The following is a 25,294-nucleotide window of genomic DNA, read 5'->3' on the forward strand; positions in this document are numbered from 1 at the left end:
AGGAGGAAGGAGGGGGGTGGAGGAGGAAGGAAGGGGGGGGGAGGAGGAAGGAAGGGGGGGGAGGAGGAAGGAAGGGGGGGGGAGGAGGAAGGAAGGGGGGGGGAGGAGGAAGGAAGGGTGGGGAGGAGGAAGGAAGGGGGGGAGGAGGAAGGAAGTGGGGAGGAGGAAGGAAGGGGGGGAGGAGGAGGAAGGAAGTGGGGAGGAGGAAGGAAGGGGGGAGGAGGAAGGAAGGGGGGAGGAGGAAGGAAGGGGGGGAGGAGGAAGGAAGGGGGGGAGGAGGAAGGAAGGAGGAAGGAAGGGGGGGAGGAGGAGAGAGGGGGGTGTGTGTGGGTACCGGCCTTCAGAGGGAGGGGGTGTGGGTACCGGCCTTCAGAGGGAGGGGGAGGGGGTGTGGGTACCGGCATTGAGGGGGGGGGGGTTGCGGCGTTGAGAGGGGGGGGGGTTGCGGCGTTGAGGGGGGGGTTTGGGGCGTTGCGAGAGATGGGGGGCGGCGTTGGGAGAGATGGGGGCGGCGTTGGAGGGAGGTAGGGGTGGTGAGGGGGGGGTGGTTGGGGTAGGGGGCAGCGGCGTACAGAGGGGTGGGCGACGGTGCGTTGGCCCCGGGCATCCGTTGCTCCCCCTCTCTGCACGCCGCTGCCCCCAAACCCCCCCCACCACCCTACCCCCTCCAACGCCCCTACCCCCCTCCCCTAACCCCCTCCCCACCACCCCTACCCACCACCCCTACCCCCCTCTCAATGCCGCAACCCCCCCCCCCACGCCGCAACCCCCCCCCCCCCACGCCGCAACCCCCCCCCCCCCCCCCCCCACGCCGCAACCCCCCCCCCCCACGCCGCAACCCCCCCTCGGGCGTCAACCATCTTCAATGGTTGACGCCGTTTTAAAGCTACTCTGTTTTTCGCCGACGTGACCCGTGGCCACGTCGGCGGGACTTCGGCCCATCCGGGCCGGAGATTTGTTGAAACAAAAATATAATGAAATCCCGCCGGCGCCAGCTGTTTTCAGAGGCTGCCGGCGGGATTTGCACAACGCCGGTTTTTGGCCGGTCAGAGAATAAAAAACCCTGCGGGAGCGGGATTAACGCCGCTGCCGGCCGATTCTCCGACCCTGCGTGGGGTCGGAGAATTTCGCCCCTGAAAAGAGACAGTCAGTTAGTGTGGCAAATGCTTTCAAGACAGTTGGACCTTTTTCGGACTGAATCAGAGAACACCTCAAATCAAAATATAACTGCACAGAATTATCAGTGCTAAACTGACCTCTTTACATACCTGCCCTCCCCTATCTAATAATTTTCCACCTCTCTGGTCCAGTTATCCCCTGACTTCATCTCGACTTAAATGCTGCACTTGAATACCCTCATGTGCACTACTGCGTGAGTTAGACTAATTTATTTTAAAGATGCAAAATAAGCCAAGCTACATGCAAAATAAGCATTAGCTTAACAACATTATCCTTCCAGCAAAGATTAATTGACAAAATTAAAATCCCCACAATACCTATTTCTCCTAGTCTTTGAATATTACAGCACCGAAGGAGACTATTCAACCCATTGTGCCTGTTGCAGTGAAAGAACTGTTTAATCAGTCCCACTCCTCAGCTCTTTTCCCACAAATCTGTAACTTTTCAAAGTATACATTCCATTTTTTTTAAAAGTTATCAGTGAACCTGCTTCTACCATCCTTTCAGGCAACACATTACAGATCATCACAACAAAATATGTAACATCAAGTTATCGACACACTCAGTAATGGAAACAATTCCTTATTTACTTCATCAAAACCTCTCAATTTTGCACAACTCTTAAATTTCCCCTCATCTAACTGCTCTAAGGAGAACAATCGCAGCCTTTCTAATATCTCGGAAGTCCTTCATCCCTCTTTTGATACTTACAATTCTACAAAGTATTTGAAGTAGAGGGATGATAGCTTGTAGTGGGAGTTGTACAAATATAAAACCCCGAAATCATGAAAAAATGAACCTCCACACAAGCATCAGAAATGATAAATATGTATAGATTTCTTTTTAAAAAAGACAGTTGAATACCTCAGGATGCGCTCTACATTTCTTCAGTGCGTCTCCAAATATTTTGCTGGGACTTGAGGAGGAAAACAGCTCTTTAAATATTACATAGAATAATCCACCTGAAATTACAAGAACTGCATTTTAATGGAGGGGGAAATAATGTGCTGAAGTATTTCAGTAGGAAGTAACTCAAATGCTTTTGCTACAAAAAGACCTTAAAAGGAATCTAGGTAATCTCAAATCAATATTTACAAGTACTTAAGATATGCATTCAAGGCAAAATGACAACTTATCTAGTTCGGTTGAGGGAACCTCACTGAGACATGCCCGCAGCTTGTTTGTTAGAGCCCCTCCTCGATGTGCAAGACAACTTGAAATGACAAGTTTCCTTGGGAGACAAAAATTATGTCACGTTCTGAAAAGCACATTAATAATTGAACGTATGCAGCTGAAGTTGAGAGAGTGTGGTTGAGAAAAGGAGGCCCCTTGTTCTTTTAAAAACTTCAGGCTTGGCCAAATGTTGCAATGGACTTACACACCAACTCTCTATCGCCACAGAGCTATAGTCTTGTTGCAAGTTCTCCATCTCAAACACACATTTAGAAGAGTTACAGGGTAAGAAATGGGTTTATATACAAAATCCTGCTTCAAATCGTCATCTGGTGCTCTGCAACAAACATAACCCTCTTGGTTAGAGAGGAGGAATCCTCTGAACAATTGGGGTGAGCAGAAAGAGAATGAAAACTAAATGGCACACAAGAATGCCAGCCATCAATAGTGTATATATGTATTCCAAATTGTATAATGGCACAAGTGGACTGAAATGAAAATGCCTCATGGTGTTGGAAACACAAATTGAAAGATTGGAACAGGTTCCATCTTGCTGGGTTATTAACTGTTGAGTACATTTGACTATTCCACTGTATGGAGAATCATGGCAGCATACTAAACCCCGTCTTGAAGAGACAATGGAGTTCGATCAGACACAAACTCAGTCGCTTTTGGCAGCTGACCAGGTTGACATTTAGTGACAATGAATAATAGGTTAAGGTAGTAAGTTTCAGACTGTGATATATGGTCCCTTTCAGCGTGCTCCCTAAGGATTTTCAAGGCCCCAATAATCATAAGTATGCAGCAGGAGAAGCTGGTAAAATAAGAAGATATAGGAATGAGGAAGTGAATTTGAAGTAAGTTAGTCATTTATTTGAGATTGCATTGCTAGCAGTGAACAGAAGGATAAACAGCAAGAATAAGACAGCACAAAATAAATGAATTAACTGCACAAATTGAGGTTAATGGATATGATCTTATAGCCACAACAGAGATGCGGTTACAAGGAGATCAAAACTGGCAATTAAATATTCAGGGGTATGTGACTTTTCATGAGGACAGGCAGGAAGGAAAGGATGGTGGGATAGCTTTGTTGTTGGGAGATGGAAGAATTACAACAGCAAGAAATGATCTTAGAATCAATATGGGTAGAGGTAAGAAAAAACAAGGGGAAGATAGATACTGGAGAGAGTAAGTTATGGGCCCCCTAGCTATAATGTAGGACAGAGATTAAATCAGGAGATAATGAGGACATTAATCATCGGTGACTTTCATCTTCATGTCGATTGGGAAAATCAAATTGGCAGAGGTAACCATGGGGAAGAATTCAGAGAGTATTTGGAATAGTTTCCGAGAACAATATGTTGTGGATCCAATCGGGGATCTAGAATCATAGATCTGCCTTTTTTGGACCTGGTAATGTATAATGAGGCAGGTTTAATAAACAATCCCAGAGTAAAAGACCCCCAAGGAAACAATGGCCATGGAAACATGGTCGAATTTAGCATTCAGTTTGAGTGAGAGAAATTGGGTCAGAAACAACTGTGCTAAAGGATAATTCCAAAGGAATGAGGGCAGAGTTGGCTGGAGTGGACTGGGAAAGGAGTTTAGTAGTAAAGCCGGTTGATCAGCAATGGCAGAGGTTTCTGAAAATAGTTCATGATTCATAACAAAGATATATCCAAGGGAGGAAGAAGGATTCTAGGAAGTGGATAAATCATCAAAAAGGAAGACAAAAAGCAGGTAACTATCGGCTACTTAGCTCAACATCTGTCATTGGGAAAATGTTAAGAGTCCATTATAAAGGATATAATAGCAGAGCATTTGAAATACATAATACAATCAAGTAGAGTCAGCATGGCTTCATGAAGGGGAAATCGTGCCTGACAAATTTATTAGAATTCTTTGAGGTGGTAACAAATAGGATATATAAAGGGGCACCAGTAGATATAATATACTTGAATTTCCAAAACACGTTCAAATAAGCTACTGTACTAAAGGCTATTTAATAAGATAAGAGCCCATGGTGTTGGGGGTAGTATATAAGAATGGATAGAAGATTGGCTAACTAATAGAAAATGAGAATTGGGATAAGCATGGGATCTTCAGGATGGCAACCTGTAACTAATTATTTACAATATATATCAATGACTTGAATGAGGGAAGTGAATGCAATAATGTCAAGTTTGGAGATGACACAAAAACAGGCGGGAAGGCAAGTGGTGAGGATGACACAGAGAATCTACAGAGGAATATAGACAGGTTACGTGAGGAGGCAAATACATGGCAAATAGAACATAGAACATTACAGCGCAGTACAGGCCCTTCGGCCCTCGATGTTGCGCCGACCTGTGAAACCACTCTAAAGCCCATCTACACTATTCCCTTATCATCCATATGTCTATCCAATGACCATTTGAATGTCCTCAGTGTTGGCGAGTCCACTACTGTTGCAGGCAGGGCATTCCACGCCCTTACTACTCTCTGAGTAAAGAACCTACCTCTGACATCTGTCCTATATCTATCTCCCCTCAATTTAAAGCTATGTCCCCTCGTGCTAGACATCACCATCCGAGGAAAAAGGCTCTCAATGTCCACCCTATCTAATCCTTCGATCATCTTGTATGCTTCAATTAAGTCACCTCTTAACCTTCTTCTCTCTAACGAAAACAGCCTCAAGTCCCTCAGTCTTCCCTCATAAGATCTTCCCTCCATACCAGGCAATATTCTGGTAAATCTCCTCTGCACCCTTTCCTGTATGGAATATAATGTAGGAAAATATGAAGTTATGCACTTTGGTAGGAAGAATAAAGGAGCTGAATATTGTTTAATTGGAGAAAGACAGCAGAAAGCTGCAACACCAGAGGGATTTGGGGTCCTCGTGCATAAATCACAATAAACTAGCATGGAAGCTCAACAGGTAATAGGGAAGATAAATGGAATGTCGGTCATTATTTCAAAGGGAATGGAGTGTAAATACAGGGAAGTCTTGCTAAAACTATACAAGGAACTAGTTAGACCACATCTGGAATGTTGTGATTAGTTTTGGTCCCTTTATCTAAGGAAAGATATACGGGTATTGGAGCCAGTCCAGAGAAGGTTCACTAGGTAGATCCTGGTTCTGGAGGGAATTTGTACTCATTTGGGTTCAGTAGAATGAGAGGCGACCTTATTGAGACATATAGGATTCTCAGGAAACTTGACAGGGCAGTTGCCCCTTGTGGCAAAATCTAGGATCAGAGGGCATAATCTCAAAAGTAAGGGATCGCCAATTTAAAACAGAGATAAGGAGGAATTTGTTCTCTCAGAGGAAAGTGAATCTGTGGAATACTTTATCGCAGAGAGCTGTAGAGACTGGGTCGTTAAGGACGTTCAAGGCTGAGGAAGGTGTTCCCGTCATTTCCAGTAGTTCCGCCATCCTCACTGTTGGAAAGGGTTTCAAAGTTTGCGGGGCTGGAAGAGGGGAGTAGCTCGGGAATTTCCGGGAGCATAATGGCAGAAGATACTGCATCCCTCTTAAGACCTAGCGGGAGGAGGAGTTGGAGGTGGCATTAGAAGGGGGGGGGGGGGTTACGACATGAGGCCTTGCGTAGAGTGAATCCCTCCTTGCCGTGTGTAAGACTGGGGTTGATACAGTTGACGGTGGTACATCAGGCATACTTAACTAGGGCTCAGTTGTTTTGGCTATTTGAGAGGTTGGCAGTGTGAGCGCTGTGGGAGGGGCCAGGCAAACCATGTGCATATGTTCTGGGTGTGTCCTGAGCTGGTAAGATTTTGGGTCTCCATCTTCAGCACTATGTTGGCGATTTTACAGATGGATTTGGAGCCCAGTCCCCTAATGGCCATATTTGGTTGTCAGACCTGCTGGAGTTGCAGACAGGGGTGGGGAAGGACGTCTTAGCCTTTGTCTCATTGATCACTGGCAGGAAGGTTCTGTTGAAATGGAGGTCACTTTTTTCACCCAGTGCCTCGGTTTGGCTGGGGTATGCCATGGTGTTTTTGCATCTTGAGAACGTTAAATACACGTTAAGTGGTGCAAATATGGGGTTCTACAAAAGCTCTTTTATTGGGTTCTTTCAAAAGCTAGTCACCATTAAGGGGGTGCTGATGCTGCTGTGCGGTTGTTTTATTTTATGGCTTTGTATTTATTAAAAAATGTTTAATAAAAAGATGTATTTTTAAAAAGTGTGTTCAAGACTGAGACATATTTTATTATTAAGTGAATCAAGGGTTACGGGGGTAAGACAGAAAGTGGAGTTAAGAATTATCGTATCAAATCAGTCATGATCTCATTGAATGGCAGTGTACTCGATGGGCCGATAGGCCTACTTTTGCTCCTCTGTCTTATGTCTGCAGTAGGGTGGACTATTGTTTTCACAATCGTGTCCCCATGGTTCAAGTAAATACCTCACCTCTCAGGCCAGAAGTCTCCAGCTGCACACAACTATATTGCCGTTCCTTCACTGTCGCTTGGTCAAAGTCCTGTAACTCTTTCCTTATAGCATTGTGGGTGCAACCTTCATTACATATGGACTGTATTGGTTTCGGAAAGTGGCTCACCACTTTCACAAGGGCAACGAGGGAAGGACAGCAAATGCTGGTCTAGCCAATGACACTTACATCCCATGAAATAATTTTTTTTAAAAAGCATCATCTTTTTAAATCCTCCGTCCCAATTTCCAAACCAGCACAATGCAGTGCAATACTTTAGGCTTCACATAGCAGACGTAAATCACATATATCGTCACTGTTTGAAGTTTTGTAACCCGTAAAAAAAGTTAGCACGTTATCAAAGGTATAATTCTGTTCAGTCAAAAGAAACACTTATGCAGGCTCCAGTGTGTGAACGTTAAACAGTTAAGGGTAAACACGTACATATGACATTTATGTTAGATTTGTATAACATCCTCTAAGTAACTGTAAAATGTAAATCTTATTCTTACACATAGAGTTATAAACCACATTTCAGCATATCTTTTCAAAAGTTTTAAGACAGGATATTGACAACATTTGCAAACAGCACCCCTGCCCCCACAAAACAAATCTGAAAATCATTGGTATCTTCTCCATATTGCGGTCAATTTCGGATTAATAAATGGTTCATTGCACACATTGGCTGTCAACATCTCTAACCAGTTGAACAGAGTGTCACAATGCTCCAAAACAAAATGAAACTCTCAGGTCCACAACAGATCTGCAATCAGTCTGATTTGTAGTGGGACAGAAAATCAGAAAAATATCTCAGGACACTGTCATACAACTTCTAGAACTAGCTGAGAGCCTAGTTAAAGAAACAAGCGTTCAAAAAAAATCCACAGCCAATCTAAAAGTGTACATGGTTTTAGGAAGACAGTGATCATTCAACAAACTGAAGACTTATTTTCCCTGAGCTTCACAAAAGAACAATTATGCAGGTTAATTATTTTTGGGAACATAAGAAATAGCAAGTCTAGGCCATTCAGTCCCTTGAGCCTGTTCCAAGGGTAGCACAGTGGCGCAGTGACTAGCACTGCTGCCTCACGCCGCCGAGGTCCCAGGTTCGATCCCGGCTCTGGGTCACTGTCCCTGTGGAATTTGCACATTCTCCCCGTGTTTGCGTGGGTTTCGCCCCCACAACCCAAAGATGTGCAGGCTCGGTGGATTGGCCACACTAAAAATTGCTCCTTAATTGGAAAAAAATGAATTGGGTACTCTTAAAAAATGTTCCATCATTCAAAGCATATCAGCAAGTGTTTTGGCACTGACATACATCATTGAAGTGAAACGGAGCAGATTAATCTTTTTGAATACTGAATGTCTTTTTGGAAGCTGGATGCTCGTTAATTGTTAAAAACAATTTTGGATCAAGACAGATCGGATTGTGGAATCAACGCCATTTTCCTGCCTGCCCTCCATAACCCTCAATTTCCTTGGATAACAAAAATTGTCTAATACAGCCTTGAATATATTAAATGACCCTGCCTCCAGTGCTCCCTGGGGAACAGAATTCCAAAAATGAACGAACTGTTGAGAGACGTACCTTCCCATCTCAGTTTTAAATGGGAGATTACTTATTCCGAATTGGGTCCCCCTAGTTCTACATTTGCCCATGGTATGAAAAATGCTCTCATGGCAAGCTCCCTCAGAATCTTGTGGGCCGAATTTGTGTCCCAGAAAAGTCAGCAATGGGTGGGGTGACCATAAACGGAGGCTGCGGGACCAGAGATTTGAATTTCCCCCTCAAAAAGAGCCCCACACAAACTTGCTATAACTGGGAAGAGGCTCAGGTTAGTTTGGTTTCTGCCAAGGCACATCCAATGGTGCTGGTGTTACCATTGATAGGCCTCGAGGAAATTAGTATTATATTTCCTACGATGTTTTTCAATTGGGTTAGGTGGGTTTTGGAAACTTTTGGAAAACTCACCGGATGAGAGTGTTCAGGAACCCTGGGGAAAGTGTTGAGAAGTCAGGAACATTCTGACAGGCAAGTATTAAACGAGATGCGGTCTTATTAGTCAGGGGGCTCTGTCCTGAAAAGGTAAGTGAACCGTTCTCCCAGTGTCTGCGTGGGTTTCCTCCGGGTGCTCCGGTTTCCTCCCACAGTCCAAAGATGTGCAGGTTAGGTGGATTGGCCATGCTAAATTGCCCTCAGGTTAGATGGGGTTGCTGGGTTACTGGGATAGGTTGGAGGTGTGGGCCTAAGTAGGGTGCTCTTTCCAAGAGCTGGTGCAGACTCGATGGGCTGAATGGCCTCCTTCTGCACTGTAAATTCTGTAATATCTTCTATGATGATTATATTGACCAGCTTTAAGCGCTGAGATGCATTAGATTACTTTTCCATTGGAAAAAAGTGTGATTGTGCATTCAAAACTGAAGAAATCAGTACTCTGCAACTCTCGTGTCACGATCTGAAGTGATTTAAATGTCCACTGTGCTTTAAATTTGAAAAGAATTGGCCTCCTGCTTTAACTTTTAAAAAAAGCTCCTGGAATTCTTCGAATGACATGCCACCTGGTGTAGCTTAGAAAAAAATTTAGCCACCTGCTCTTTCAGTTTCAAAGGCTCCATTGTCTGGAGCTGTAATACATTGTTTTTACAACTGAATGCTTGGCTGGTTTCAAAATCTGCTAAAAGACCTAGCTCAGCAGTTGGTGGTGTACACTGACAGTTTTAGGAGGTTACTATAGGATATTCTGTCTTTAATGAAGTTTCTGAATAGATCTCCATTTGTTTTTACAACTTAATGACCACTTGAGGGAATTTAACCTTTTTCCAATGAGTCTGGAGTTTATTTATGTGCAGTATGAAAGGCAGTGGGATGGATTCCCCGTTCGGGAGACTATGTTCTCCCGTCGGAGCTGAATTATACTAGCTTTGTGTTCCCCTTGCAGTCGTAAAGTAAGATGCAATTCAGTGTACCATGGCATGCAGATTTATGCATGGCATGGAATACGAGGGGATTCCCAGGGGATCCTGCTGTCGGGCCATCCAGTGTCCAGCACCCCCACCCTGCACATCAGCCCAGAACCAACCCCCAGCATCACAAATCTGCCCTGACCACCGTGCACCGCACTACAGCCCCACCCCCAGATTGTCTGGGTGCCTCCTCCACCCTCAAGTACAGGGCGACCCGACCCCCCCCCCCCCCCCTCCGACCACTGTAATAGGGGGAAACCCCCCCCACCCCCCAAAAGGACCCCCAAAACATCAACCATCCCAAGAATCCAGGCAAAGGAATATACACCAAAAGAGAAAATGCTGGAAAATCTCAGCAGGCCTGGCAGCATCTGAAGGGAGAGAAAAGTGCTGTTTCGAGTCCAGATGACCCTCTGTCAAAGCAAAATATACACCTTTGACAAAACCAAAGTGGAGAAGAGGGAAACACATCACATGACCTCTCTCCCCACCCCCACCTATAGGATGACAGTCTGCTTTTCAGCTATATATCAATCATGATGTGGATCATGATGACCTGAAGAAGGAGCCGTGCTCCGAAAGCTCGTGTTTGAAACAAACCTGTTGGACTTTAACCTGGTGTTGTAAGACTTCTTACCATATATCAATCAAGCAACAGCTCCAGTCCAGGCAAATGCCTAGCCCTATCTACACTTTCTGCTGGGACATCTGTACCAGCACCTAGAATCTCTACGTGTCCATCACATCGTGGAAGTCATCTCTACTGGAAAAGTGAATGACCCAATACCAGTCTTTAACCTGCCAATACGAGTAAAGGAATGCACCACCTGACCTTTGATCTGGACTCTTGGGACAGTAATTCTCACTTTTGAGGTCTTTGCCCTGTACCTCTTTCTGTTCCATATCCTGCTTTTACGGTTATGAATGTGAAATGCGTGGAGACATTGCAAACCCTGTTTTGAATGTGTGTAAAATAAACTAAGCCCTGATTTTCCCCTATCTCGAGTTTGCTGTGGAATTAACAAAAATTGGATCAGACCAATTGATGGGGCATGAGAACGTTGGAAATCTGGACAATGTCCTTGAGAGTCAAGACTGACCTCCTAACCAGCCTGCCTCGGCACCCATACTGTTCTGGCCCTGCCCTGGGATGCCTAGGGAAGCAGCAGACCTGCATGTTGACTTCCCATGTCTCTAGAAGTCAAAACTACGACGTATATGGGAGGAGGTGGCAGATCCACGCTGTCGAGGTCAGGGACTACCCTGACTCACATTTCCTGAGCCCGAGACACAAATCAGCCAAAAACACAGCCTAATATATCTCAATAAGATCACCCTTAATCTTCTAAACTCCAATCAGTGTAAGCGTAAACTGCTCAATCTTTCATCATAAGTGATAAGACAACCTCTTCAAACCAGGAATCAACTAAATTAACCTTCTCAAAACCCCCTCCAATGTAACTACATCTGTCCTTAAATAAGGAGACCAAACTGCAGGCATTATTCCAGGTGTGGTCTCAACAATGCTCTTACAGTTATAGCAAGACATCACTGCTTTGCTACTTCATCCCCCTTGTGATAAAAGCTAACATTCCAATTTGCCTTCCAAATTATTTGCTGGGCCTGCATGCTAACCTATTGTGTTTCATAAAGGAGGACATATGATTAATTCATAGATTGAAATATGAACAATTCATTCCCAAACATTTCTTTCCACCTTGTCATCCCTGGCATTCTAAGTGCTACGATTTAGATAATGCAAGACGTTGAACAATCGCCAATCTTCATTGATTGAATGATTGATTTATTGTCACAAGAAGTACAGTGAAAAGTATTTTTCTGCAGGCAAGGGAACGTACACAGTAGACAAAAAGAATGATCGACAGAGAACATTGACAAATAGTGATTGGTTACAGTGCGGAACAAGGGCCGAACAAAGCAAATACATGAATTAAAGCAGCATAGGGCGTTGTGAAAAAGATATGCACACAAAAGATTTCTTACCCGTTATGCCAATCCCAATCAAGACCACTATAAGATAGGTGAGGTCTTTTCCAGCTTCTTTTACTGAAGAACACAAGAAATTGAAAGAAAGTTATTGAACAGCAAATGTTCCAATTTAAAATAGTATGTTACCAGTATTAAAATGATTTGACTGATTAGATGACCACTCATACTTTTTTTTTAAATTTAGAGTACCCAATTTTTTTTTCCAATTAAGGGGCAATTTAGCGTGGCAAATCCACCTAACCTGCACATCTTTGGGTTGTGGGGGTGAAACCCATGCAGACATGGGGAGAATGTGCAAACTCCACACGGACAGTGACCCAGGACCGGGATCAAACTTGGGTACTTGGTGCGGTGAGGCAGCAGTGCTTTTTTAAAAAATAAATTCAGAGTACCCAATTATTTTTCTTCCAATTAAAGGGCAATTTAGCATGACCAATCCACCTAACCTACACATCTTTGGGTTGTGGGGGTGAAACCCACACAGACATGGGGAGAATGTGCAAACTCCACCCGGACAGTGACCATGGGCCGGGATTCAAACCCAGGTCCTCAGCACCGCAGTCCCAGTGCTAACCACTGCGCCACATGCCGCCCTGGCCACTCATACATACTTAAAACCTTCCATCAATTATTGGAAATATTTTCTTACTTATCCTTAGGTTACTGTAAGAAAAATAAGTAATTTCTTCATAAAATGTATTTATTATACCAAATAAATAATTTTCATTTACATAGGTTGTTTCATTCCCTCAAGAATGATCCAAAATGTTTCATTGCTAATGAAGAAAATAGGCTCTGTTTTTCCTTATTGAAATTCAAACAGGGACCTGACCAAGTGAAATAAGTCAGATTGATTAATCCCATAACCATGTAACGGATGTACATTGCTTAAATTCATGGCACGGGTGAGAACTACTTATCATTTAATAGTATCTCTGACCTTGGGTGATGGAAGTTGGCATTAGTAAACCTGCAATCTTTAGTCTGCTTAAGATCCTGAAAGTGACACTTGAGCTAGAACATCCATATCACTTTCATGCGTTTCTATAACATCTACAACCCTTTCATCGGCAAATCCCACTGTGCAAATATGCAATGAGCCACACATGGACATCGTCACCATTCCTGGACAGATTTTATCGATAAACATCCAAGTTGTTTCACTTGGATATTACTTTTATGCAATTTTTCACTTGCAGTCTGAATAGAAACAACTGTCTATGCAGCAGTTCTAATTTGTCAGAGTAGGTAGGAGAGTACGATGGCCAGCCTGGGGCGGCATGGTAGCACAGTGGTTAGTACTGTTGCTTCACGGCGCCAGGGACCTGGGTTCCATTCCCGGCTTGGGCCACTGTCTGTGCTGAGTCTGCATGTTCTCCCAGTGTCTGTGTGGGTTTCCTCCGGGTGCTCCGATTTCCCCCACAGTCCAAAAGTGTGCAGGTTAGATGGATTGGTCAGGCTAACGTTAGGTGGGGTTGCTGGGTTACAGGGATAGGGTGGAGATGTGGGCTTATGTAGGATGCTCTTTCAGGGGCCAATGTAGACTCGATGGGTCAAATGGCCTCCTTCTGCACTGTAAATTCTATGATTCTATAATCCTACAAGGTCACCAGTACAGTACACCATAACGGAAGAGTAATTGCAGCTCACTCAGGTACAGGTTTCGGTTTATTCGATGTTCAGTCTGCTTATGCAAACCACTTTTTTGTTATGAAAACATGATCATTTTTGGAGAAAGTACAAACTGCAACAATCAGTACTTTAAAAGACTTACAAATGTTTATTAGTTTGAAAATTAAGGAGTGGATGAAGATTAATACCCTGGATCAATGGATAATTGCATCTTTGAGTGGTGCACTGAGCTACACAAACTAGAGGTCCCAGGTTTAATCTCAGGTCTGTGCTGAGTTTTTTCACCTTGGAAAACAGGCAGAAAGAGCAGCTTCACACTTGGTCACATTGTTAAATATTCTTTTCCTCATCTATTCAGCCCATTTTAGTTTATAGAGTTGGTAAAAACCCTTCGTCCTCTTATCACAACCACCATCTCTTAATTGACTCCAACTCTTCTTTCGTTACTTGAAAGTCAATTGTAATTGCAGATTACTGTGTGTGAAGAACTACTTGGCATCATTCTGAATTGGGCCCCTCCACTTATTCCAGCAGCATTCATCTCGACATTATGTTCTGAATTTACATCTCAGATGTGATCACTATACTCAGGGTTCCACTAACATCCCAGTCTCCCCACAAATATACAACTGAATGACGTGACAATAATCTCAATTGCATTCCTTGGCTGTTATTTTGCCTTCCTGTCTTCTCTGGGCAACATTCCTCAAATCACCACCACCAGAAACAGAATAACTGGCCAATCAGCACATTGCTTTAGGTGGCACCATGCTGTTGACTCTCAAATTGGCTCTCACAAATGAAATACAGTCTATGCTGCTCTGGATCAAAGGAATTAATGTAGTTAAAAAAAATAATTCAGATGTCATGGGCATCACTTGTATCACAATCCCAGTTGATGTTACAACTGGATGAGAAGATCCCAGAATGGCACCCTAGCTCAAAAGACTGTTATAAAGTGTGGAGGAACAGACTCACGGCATCGCTAATTAGTTTTAACAAGAAAAAATATAAACAAACATAAAAAGTTGAATTATTATATGATACTCCTTTACTCTCCCCCTTAGCTTAACAATTACACACAGGGTTTTAGGATTAACACAGATTACAAAGTACATCTTAATCCACAATAGTCTCATGAACTAACGTTACGACACTCTGGGCTAGTACATGGTCAATTGCAGCGCCATAGGCCCCAGAATCTCAACACAAGTGAATTAACCAATAATTTGTATAAAGGTTCTGAGATCTTTGGCTCTTGATTGCTCCAATGACTTACAGGCACCAGATTTGTAAGTGAAACACAACTGTTTACTTATAGAACAGAGATAAGAGATGAAACAATTATAATAGAATAATGGCCAATTAATCTACTATTCCCCCCTTTTACAGTCCCACCCTCTACCCAAACAAACAAACAAACACACATAGGAGGCGGGAGGGCAAAAATAAAATAATGTGAGTTGAAAGATGAGTGCCCTTACTTCGGCTGTTGAAGGTGTTTTTTCAGCTGACTGTCCTTCCAGGATGTAGAGTGATTGAGAACCACCGGTTGGATGGCTAATAAGGATCTTCTGGCTGCAACATTCAGTCCAAGTCCCCAGACTGTGGGACTCATCTTAACTCTTATTAACCGAGGCCTTCACTCGAAGGATCGTCTCAGGTCTGACTTGTTTCCAACTCCACCAGAATGACCAACAACAATTCCGAGGGAAGAACAGAGTTCTTTAGAAAAGATTGAAAGAAGGGTTTTTTTTTTAAACAACTTACCCTGCTTTCAGCTAGTGGTTGGACTGAACATCCTTGCCATTCAATCTGACAGTAGAGAAATATCTTTACTTTGAACCTTTAGACATAGTCCACCAGGTGAGAGAGAGAGAGCGATCAGTGCTTTAACCCGCCAGGTTCTTGATGAAAATAAAACTATAAGCCAAAACAGAGTCTCACAGAGTAAGGCATATTCCAGAAAAAAACCTGACCAATCAGCACAATCCATTGACACGGCCCAGCAATCTGGAACAATCCGTTGGCCACAGCCAGGCCAATCAAGATGTGTCATCATTGATGTCAGAACAACAGCACAGCCTGCTGGATGTTTGTTTTTTAATTTAAGGGTGAAGTTGATCTTAAAGGTGTAGGTGCTATTAATTGTCCAGATCCAAAAATTATAAAAGCCAAACAAAATAAAATAAAGGGAATAAACAAGGGACAAACAGCGATTAATGGGAGGGTCCTTACACACAAAGTCCCCTTTCAGCAGACAAGATGGGCGGGATTCTCCGACCCCACGCAGGGTCGGAGAATTGGCGGGAAGCGGCGTTATTTCCGCTCCCGCAGGTTTCCGAATTCTCCCGCCGGTAAAAAACCGCCGTTGTGCAAATCCCGCCGGCAGCCTGTGAAAACAGCTGGCGCCGGCGGGATTTCATTTTTTTAAAACTTACCTTAAATCTCCGGCCCGGATGGGCCGAAGTCCCGCCGCTGGGAGGCCTTCTCCCGCCGCCGAGGTGTACACCACCTCTGAAACGGCGGGCTCAGCGGCGCGAGCGGGCCCCCGGGGTCCTGGGGGGGGCGGGGGGCGATCGGACCCGGGGGGGTGCCCCCACGGAGGCCTGGCCCGCGATCGGGGCCCCCCGCTCACTCCGCGGGGCAGTGCCGTGGGGGCACTCTTTCTCCTTCCGCGCCGCCACGGCCTCCGCCATGGCGGACGCGGAGGAGAACCCCGCATCGCGCATGCGCCGGCAGTGAGGTCAGCGGCCAGCTGCCGCTGACGTCACTGCCGGCGCATGCGCCGACCGCCGAAAGCCTTTCGGCCAGCCCCGCTTCCGACTGCGCCGGGTGTTTGCGCCAGTCTACCGGTGCAAACTGCTCCGGCGCGGGGCTGGCCCCCAAAGGTGGGGAGAATTCCCCACCTTTGGGGAGGCGCGACCCCTGAGTGGTTGGCGCCACTCCCCTACGCCGGCACCCTCCGTCACGCCGGGTAGGGGAGAATCCCGCCCGATGTTCTGAACCCAAGTTAGTGTTTGTGGTATTCTCCTCAGAATCCACCCAGATAATTGTCACATGAGAATTTCCAAACTCAACTCCCATAAATATGGTTTGAAATCTTCTCTCATTATAATAATGCTTTTCCTTGGAGGCTTACATTACAAAATCCAATCAAAATTTTTCAAATATCACTTTGATTCAAGCTTCTGCTCTACTTTTAACAGAGTCCAGTCCAGGATTTTACACCATTCCCTTTGTCTTAACTGCTTTTATACAAACTCCCGAGATTCAGCTACTGATTTCCATTGTTATTTCAACTCGCATTCCACAGGCTGAAGGAAAATCTCACAAACCTGAAAATCACTTTAGATATCTTTCTGGCGTCTCAGCCTTCTTCTCAGCTCTGCCTGATTTTACTGAACATTGCTCTGTTCTAGTACCTTTAACCCCAAACATCTTGGAAACCTCTCTTCATTTGTCTAGTTTCCTTAACTCGCTGCTCTTCAGATCTCTGCACTTCTTCTTTACTCCATGGTATGGCTCTAGCCTTCTAAACCAACTGCTTCTAACAGAGCTGTGACAGCTGCCTCTCACCTCTCACTCACTACTCATCTCCAATTGCAAACAAATTAGCTAAACTAAAACTTAAAAACTTCTCTACCTTAAAAGGCCCCAGTTGTTAAGCAACCACCACTGGTTTATTTATTCTTCACACTGTAGCCGCCTCGATGCACAATAGAGACACAGTGGGAACTTAATCAACCATCACACATATTAACGCCTTTGTTCAGCATGAATCTAGCTACAGGTTTTACCTTCCAGGCACAGAAACATTAAATTAAACCCACATAAAACTATACTTTATATCTAATGTTTATCAATACAAATCCTTTAAAACTACCTTCATTTTCCTAACACTGGCAAGGCGTATATTTATTGCCAATCCCTAATCATCCTTGGTGCGGGAGTTTCTTTCTTGTGTTACGGGTCATGTGGCATAGGTACACTTGTGGCCAATTAAAATGGCCACCCGCAAAGAATGATGGGAATTGTGGTCAGGTTTGGGACACAGACAAGCTGCAGCTTGTATCTTTGCAAACGGCAGCCCAGAAGTATGCAGGAATTCACACCAAATGGGCTATTCAAGGCGATTCAAGTAACAACGGGGCCATCAGGTCCATCGCATCATCTTCGAGACCAGACAGCACTGAGCTCCTGCTCGGAACCCCCCCAGGATTGGCCACTGAGTGCCCACCCCAAAAGTGATGTGGCAGCCCCGATTGGATGTGACCAGAGGGTGGAGCCCTGAGGAATTGATTGACAGTGACCCAGAAACTTCCCACAAAAGGGGCGGGGAAAACTAAAGCCAGTTAAAAGACAATGCAGCCATGATTTCTGTTTCTTTCGGACTGGCCTGTGTGAGACCAATTGCAGCATATCAACTAGCCAAGTTCAAGGACCCACGATCACTACCTGAAGGACGAGCCCAGCCGCGCCCTCACCCTGGTGGTGTGAATGTCCAACACATGACCTGCTCATAAACACACACACACACACACTTTATGCAGGGAATCTGCTAATAATTTCTCCGCCCGCCTCATTGGGGAAGCTCATACTCCCAAAGGATTGTGGGATTCCATTAGTCCCCAGCCAGTGGTACGCAGGCAAGTTATAACATCCTTCCCTCCCAAAGTCCAATGAATCCACCGAAGACCCTGGCGAAGGAGGGCATCGGACTCGTTTTGCCACAGACACCATCTGCACGGGGCACTGGATCGGGCGGCGTGTAATGAGACGGAGAACGGCGCTTCTGTGATGAACGGCATAACTGTTGTACATCCACGGCCCGTGGGCCCGAGGATTCCCCCTCTTGAGGCATCCTGTGTCTCCATCTCGGAGTCGGAGTCCGCTGCCTCCGTCATCTCGGCGTCTCTATCTCCACGCGGTTCTGCAGCGAGCTGTGCAGGCTTTGAGTGCGGCACCAGAGGAAGATTGTGAAGAATTCTTTCCACTGTGTCTGGTCTCTGTGGCTGTAGAAATGAGCTCCGGGGGTGGGGAACCTTTGGAAGGGATGGTCTTCTGGACCGAACGTGGTCTACATGCTTGCGCTGGAGACGACCCTGGGCTTGCACCTGGTGAGAGATAGGGACCGTTTTGCGAAAGATTACGCCAGGGACCCACTGGGCACCACCAGCAAAATTCCGAATGAACACTGGGTTAACGGGCGCAAACTGCCGAATTGGCCGATGCCGAGAAAAACCATGTCTCTGCCGTTCTTGAGCGCGGCGTACTTTTGCGCCAATGTCTAGGAAAACCATGCTAAGGTGGGTGTGAAGTCTCCGGCTCATGAGGAGTTCCACGGAGCTACCCCAGTCACCACATGTGGGGTGGTCCTATATGAAAACAAAAAACGAGCGAGTCTCATGTCAATCGACCCAGAAGACTGCTTCTTTAGGCCTCGTTTGAATGTCTGCACTGCGCGCTCCGCCAACCCATTTGAAGCCGGGTGGTATGGGGAAGTGTGGATATGGCGTATGCCGTACATCTTCATGAACCTCGCAAACTCCTCACTTGTGAACGGAGTGCCGTTGTTCGTGACTAGCACCTCGGAGAGGCCATGCATACTGAAAGACAAACGCATCTTCTCGATTGTTGCGCAGGACATTGTGCCTACCATCTTGTGCACCTCTAACCATTTAGAATGGGCATCGATTAATAGAAGGAACATTGGCCCTTGAAAAGGGCCGGCGAAATCCACATGCAAGCGCGCCCAAGGCCGCCCTGGCCATTCCCAGTGATGTACGGGTGCGGCTGGTGGAAGCTTCAGATGCTCCTGGCAAATGAAGCAGTTTTTTTGCCACCTTCTCAATGTCAGTGTCGAGGTCTGGCCACCAGACATAACTCCGGGCCAACATTTTCATTTTGGTTACACCCGGATGCCCATTGTGCAAGTCTTTTAGTATCAGCTCCTGTCCTTTCTCCGGGACAATCACACACGTCCCCCACAAGAGGATATCGTCTTCCACTAAATTCTGACAACTTGGAGGAATGCCCGCAACTCGCTTGGGAGCTGTCTATGCTGCCCACCATACAGGACTATGTGCCAAACCTTTGACAGGACTGGCTCCGTCTGGGTCCACTCACGGATCTGTAATGCCGTGACAGGCAAGGTGTCCATAAAATTTAGGGTTGCAACCTACTCACGGTCATAGAGTCGACATGGGGCCAGTTGATAAAGGCAATCGGCTCAGTGCGTCGGCATTTGCTATATGGGTTCCTGGTTTGTGCTCCAGAGAATACTCGTAGACAGTGAGCAACAAAGCACAGCGCTGGATCCGTGCGGAAGCAATGGGCGGTATTGGCCTATCCTCTCGGAAAAGTCCCAGGAGAGGCCTATGATCAGTCACGATAGTGAAGTGGCGGCCATACACATATTAGTGGAAGCGTTTCACCGCAAAGACCACTGCTAGGTCCTCCTTCTCGATCTGCGCATATTTCTTTTCCGCTGCAGTCAATGTACGGGAGGCAAAAGCTATCGGCCGCTCGGCACCGTTCTCCATCTTGTGGGACAGGAAGGCCCCAATACCATACGGGGATGCATCACATGTGATGAGCAAAGGATCATAGTGGGTTAGTAACCCAGACAACGACAATTGTTATTTTACCCCACGGAAAGAGGTTCCTTGCGGATGACCCCAAACCCAGGTGTGATTCTTCTTTAGCAAAAGGTGTAACGGGACCAGTGTAGTTGCCTGATTAGGGAGGAACTTCCCGTAATAATTTATGAGGCTGAGAAAAGAACGAAGATGCAAAGAGTCAGTCAGGGCGGGAGCCTGTTGAATTGCGTGCACCTTCTCTACAACGGGGTGCAAACGTTCGCGGTCCACCCAATAAACCAAGTAGACTACTTCCTTCGCTTGAAAGACGCACTTTGTGCAACGTAAACGGACTCCAGCCTCTGAAACGCGTCTAAGGACAGCCTCCAAATTTTCCAAATGTTCCTGCTCCGACATCCCTGTAATCAAAACGTCATCTAAGGAGACAGCGACACGTGGTAAACCTCTCAAAATTCCCTCCATGATGCGTTGAAAATAGCGCAGGCAGAGGATACCCCAAAGGGCAACCGTGTATATTCATACAGGCCCCGGTGTGTATTAATCGTTACATATGGCCGGGAGGCAAGGTCCAGCTCCAACTGTAGGTAGGTGTGACTCATATCTAATTTCGTGAACAAGAGTCCGCCTGCAAGCTTCGCGTAGAGATCCTCTATACGAGGCACTGGATATCGGTCGAGCCGGGAAGCCGTATTCACTGTATGTTTATAGTCGCCGCACAAGCGAACTGTGGCATCTGGCTTCATTACAGGTACAATTGGTGCTGCCCAGTCAGTGAAACAGACGGGCCTGTTAATACCTAAAGTCTCCAAACAAGTGAGCTCCCCTTCTACCTTCTCGAGCAAGGCGCAAGGCACCGGGCGCGCCCGGAAATAGCGCGGCATGGCTCCTGGTTCGATTTCGATATGGGCCCTGACCCTTTTTATTTTCCCCAAACCAGGCTAGAATACATCTGGGTACCATCCTAGAACCCCAGTCAACCCTCCAGAAACTGTTTGGAGTATGTGCTGCCACTGCAGCCACAAATGGCACAACCAGTCCAGACCCAACAGGCTGGGCCCGTGGCCGCGCACCACGATAAGTGGGAAACGCCACTCCTGGCGCCCATAAGCAGGGGTCATCATAGTTCCTGCAATGTCCAATGGTTCCCCCGTATAGGTGGCCAATCTGGCCTGTGTGTCGGTTATTGTAAGGGTCTGTATACCTTGCTTGATGCGGTCGAAAATCCTCTGGGCGATCACGGAGACCGCTGCGCAGTGTCCAACTTAATCTCAAGCGGGCGACCATTGACCCGTACTGTCACCTTAATGGGGGCCACATGGGGAGCTGCCACACATTGCAGCTGCAGGCAGTCGTCCTCCATCTCCATGTCCTCAGGAGTAGTTCCAGCAGGTTCATCCTAATGGAAGGTACGGCCCCTGGGCTGGCCCCAGTTTCTGTCGGAACGACGGCGTCTCTGGCACCCCCAGGACCGGCGTCCACGATGGGTCAGTGCCCACAAGTCTGACACGGACATGGCTCCTCATCCATTGGTTCTGGAAATAGTAACGTATCCGTTGTGCGTACTGGTTCCAGCTTTCCAGCGCAGCGTCAGAAACATCCAAACGTCCATACAGAGGCATGGTGTAATAGAAAACAACTTCCAACCTGTAACCAACAAAAATCCAGGGAGTTGGCTTCAGCAGTGTAGACAGCTATTCATTTTAACCCTCTTCGCTAGTTTTGTGAGGGCCACGAAGAATCCAGCACGAGTTGAAGGATAGAAAAAAATAACATTGATTTACAATATATATATATATATACACACAACAGCAGCAGCAGCAGCAACACCTTGTTGCTCACTCTCCTCTAGCCGGTTCCAAACTGGCCAGCTTTATTTATGCAGGGAATCTGCTAATGATTTCTCCGCCCCCCCCTCATTAGGGAAGCTCATACTCCCAAAGGATTGTGGGATTGCCATTAGTCCCCAGCCAGTGGTAAGCAGGCAGGTTATAACAATTACCTAACAGCACGTCTTTTGGGACTTTGGGAAAAAACCGGAGCATCCGGAGGAAACCCACACAGACGTAGGGAAAACGTGCAGACTCCGCACAGACAGTGACCAAGCCGAGAATCGAACCTGGGATCCTGGCCCTGTAACCACTGTGCTACCGTGCTGTATAACAGCAAATAAGGTAATTGCAGGGAGCAGAAGTAAAAAAATTAAATTATAGGTTTTTTTATTTGAATGCATGAAGCATCTGTAATAGAGTCATGGTTGCAAGATGATCAAGGTTGGGAAACAAATATTCCAGGGTACACAATGTTTCAGAAAAACAATGCCAAAAGAGTAATAGCTCTGTTAGTAAAGGATGACATAAGGACATCAGTGAGAAAGGATCTGACCTCAGAAGAATATGAAGTTGAATCAAATCAGTATATGAGGAAATTGGGACTAGCAAGAGTCAGAAAAAACTGTGGTAGTAGTTTATGGGCCTCCTAACAGTAGTTGTATCATTGGACAGAGCATTAAACAACTATTCGAGCTTGTAACTTGTGGGACTTTAACCTTCATATAGACTGGATCAACGAAATTGGCAAGCGTAGTCAAGAAGATGAGTTGTACAATATTTTGTAAGTTTCGTGACTCGAGATAAAACAGGAATAAAGTATTGTGCAATGAAGCAGGACTAATTAGTAATGTCAGAGAAACCACTGGGAAAATGATCATAATATCATTGCATTCCAAGTTAAATCTCAAAGTGACATATTCTAATCACAAACAGGAATCTTCAACTCAAACAAAGCTAATTACATAGGTACGAGGAGAGAACTGGCTCAGGTTGATTGGGTAAGTGGACTGAAAAGGTATGAAGGTAAATGAACAGGGAGAAACATTTCAAGAAACTCAGCAAATTACATTCCACTGAAAAATTAACACTCACCAAGAAAAGGCCATCTGTGGCTCATTCAGAAAGTTAGGGATAGTATTGGATTAAAAGAGATTTACAATGTTGCAAAAAAAAGTAGCAAATCTGAGTGTTTTAGCCACCAACAAGTTTATAAAAAGGGAAAACAAACAAAATAGGAGAGTAAACTAGCCAGAAATACAAAAACCTACTGCACGAACTTTTATAAGTATATAAATAGAGTAGCTAAAGTATATGTTAATCCTTTAAAAGCAGAGGCAGGAGAAATTACCAAGGGGAATGAGGAAACGGCAGAGGCTCTAAACAAATATTGCGCCTTTCTTCATGGCAGAAGGCACAGGTTTCAACCTGCAATAGACAGTAACCTATGAGTCAAAAGGGTGAGGAAATTAATGAGAAAGGGCATTGGAGAAATTTAAAGAACGACAATCTGACGGCCAATACGCTAGGGATCTCAACAAGATAGCTCCAGGGATAGGAGATGCGTTATGATTTTCTAAAATTCCTTAGATTTGGGAACAACCCCATCAGATTGGAATTGGCAAATGTTGTTCTGTTTTTCAAAGGCGGTAAAGAGAAAACATGGAACTACAAGCCAGTTAGTTTCATATCAGTTAACTACACTGGTCTCCGAGGCGATGGGATTGCCCTGAGAAAATTGGATTTATATTCTCTGGTTTGGAAGGATGAGAGGTGATCTCTTTGAAAGCTACAACAATCGAAAAGGGGAGTGTAGTGGATGCTGAGAGATTGTTTCTACCTGCCGGATAAGGAATCTCAAAACAATTTCAGGGTAAGGGGGCTGATCATTTAGGACTGCGATGAGAATAAATTTCTTCACTCAAAGGGTTGTGAATCTTCAGAATTCTCTACCACGGCAGGTTGCAGATGCTCCATCGTTGAATACATTTAAGGCTGGGATAGACAGACTTTTGGTCTCACTGAATCAAGGGATTATGGGGAGCGGGCAGGAAAATGGAGTTGAAGCTCAAGGTCAGTCACGATCGCACTGAAGGGTTCAGCAGACGTGATGCCACATATTTCTCGTGTGTTTCTACTCTGTCAGGTAGGTTCTAACCAAACATGTGGAACACTTCGTGGTATGTCCAGTGCCCTGATAAGTGCAGTCCAATTGAAAGTTCTTTGCATTAAACTATTTTCCTAGGATCACTCACCAATACAATATAAGACAAGCTATTAGGTCATTTGGACATTCTGAATTCTCCCTCTGTGTACCCGAACAGGCGCCGGAATGAGGCGACTAGGGGTTTTTCACAGTAACTTTGCAGTGTTAATGTAAGCCTACTTGTGACAATAAAGATTAATATTATTATTACTACTCACTGTCCTCTTCCATTTTCTTTAACATGCAACCTTGTATTCTAGACTGAGGGAAGGAAGGGGAATGCATTTCTGACCCACCTTCTTCAAAGTGTTAGTTTGCAGGGATACCTTTGCGACAATTACCTTTCTGAGTTGTTGATGCGGGTGGTGCACTCCTTTTTAAAGATACTTTGTTGTCTGGCTTCCTCTCTGGAGCTGGATTTCTCAGTCTGGTCTCTGTAAAAATGCACCGACTGGGAGCTGAACCTATACTGTAAAGCGAGTCCACTTTTTGCAACAGACTAGCGCTGGTTCCTTCAGTTCCGGGCCTTGCAAAATACACGTTACTGATTCCGGAGAGTGTGGAGTACCGCAGCCGGAGTTGCGTTTTGTACTGGGGCATCAGCCTAACTCCGTGGATGCACATCGCTCGCAAAATATAAACGTTGGCCATTTTTGAAATGCCGACAAGTTATGTGTTCCGAGTGTGTTGCGACCTCGCTGCCATTGTTCAATCGAACGGATCAATGGGATATGTAGTTTAGTCAGCTTGTCGGCTGCAAGAACGCAATTGGACAGAAAACTACAAAACCCATGTTACATTCCTTGGTTTTGAATTGGTTGTAGCTGCAGTATATGGGATATGGCTGCTGCTCAAACGGTGAGAGAACATCTATTTTAGGTCCTCAACTGTCCCAAATCAGAGATGATTCCAAAACACAAAGCTAATACTTAAGCACAATGCAATCCGTACTCATATAAAATGCCAATTAGGCATTGGGTGTCATTTCTCATGAACAAAAGTTCATAGTTTCTAGGAGCACAACTTCCAAATCGTAAGTAAAGCAGAAGGAAACATCAATATATTTCCCGTTGTCGACACACTCCAGATCCTGTGGTGATTGTAAAGGGCCTCAAATATACTAGCAAATACAGCATACACCATCTGCAGGGACACCAGGGTGCAGGCTTGCCTACGAAGAACATTGATAGGAACAGTTGCAACCACATGGTTCCCTTGGGCTTGTTCCCACATCCAATATGACCAGGGTTGATCATTAAAGAGGCAGGCAT

General features: G+C 45.4%; 1 protein-coding gene across 2 annotated transcripts in view; it reads right to left on the reverse strand.

The window, feature by feature from the left end:
* timm21 (translocase of inner mitochondrial membrane 21) overlaps positions 1-24,767 on the reverse strand; it is a 40,021-nt gene extending 15,254 nt beyond the window's left edge. Inside the window, exons 1-3 of one of the 2 annotated variants that reach the window (XM_038810063.1) lie at positions 24,365-24,767; positions 11,752-11,814; positions 2,044-2,141 (exon numbers count right to left, since the gene is read on the reverse strand). In XM_038810063.1, coding sequence (XP_038665991.1) covers positions 2,044-2,141; positions 11,752-11,814; positions 24,365-24,674 — 471 coding nt within the window. In that variant the 5' untranslated portion in view covers positions 24,675-24,767. The remainder of the gene's footprint in view (positions 1-2,043; positions 2,142-11,751; positions 11,815-24,364) is intronic. The other variant, XM_038810062.1, reaches the window with a different exon arrangement.
* Positions 24,768-25,294: the final 527 nt, after the last annotated feature.

This window comes from Scyliorhinus canicula, chromosome 10, assembly GCF_902713615.1.
Source record: "Scyliorhinus canicula chromosome 10, sScyCan1.1, whole genome shotgun sequence".
Classification (NCBI taxonomy): Eukaryota; Metazoa; Chordata; class Chondrichthyes; order Carcharhiniformes; family Scyliorhinidae; genus Scyliorhinus; species Scyliorhinus canicula.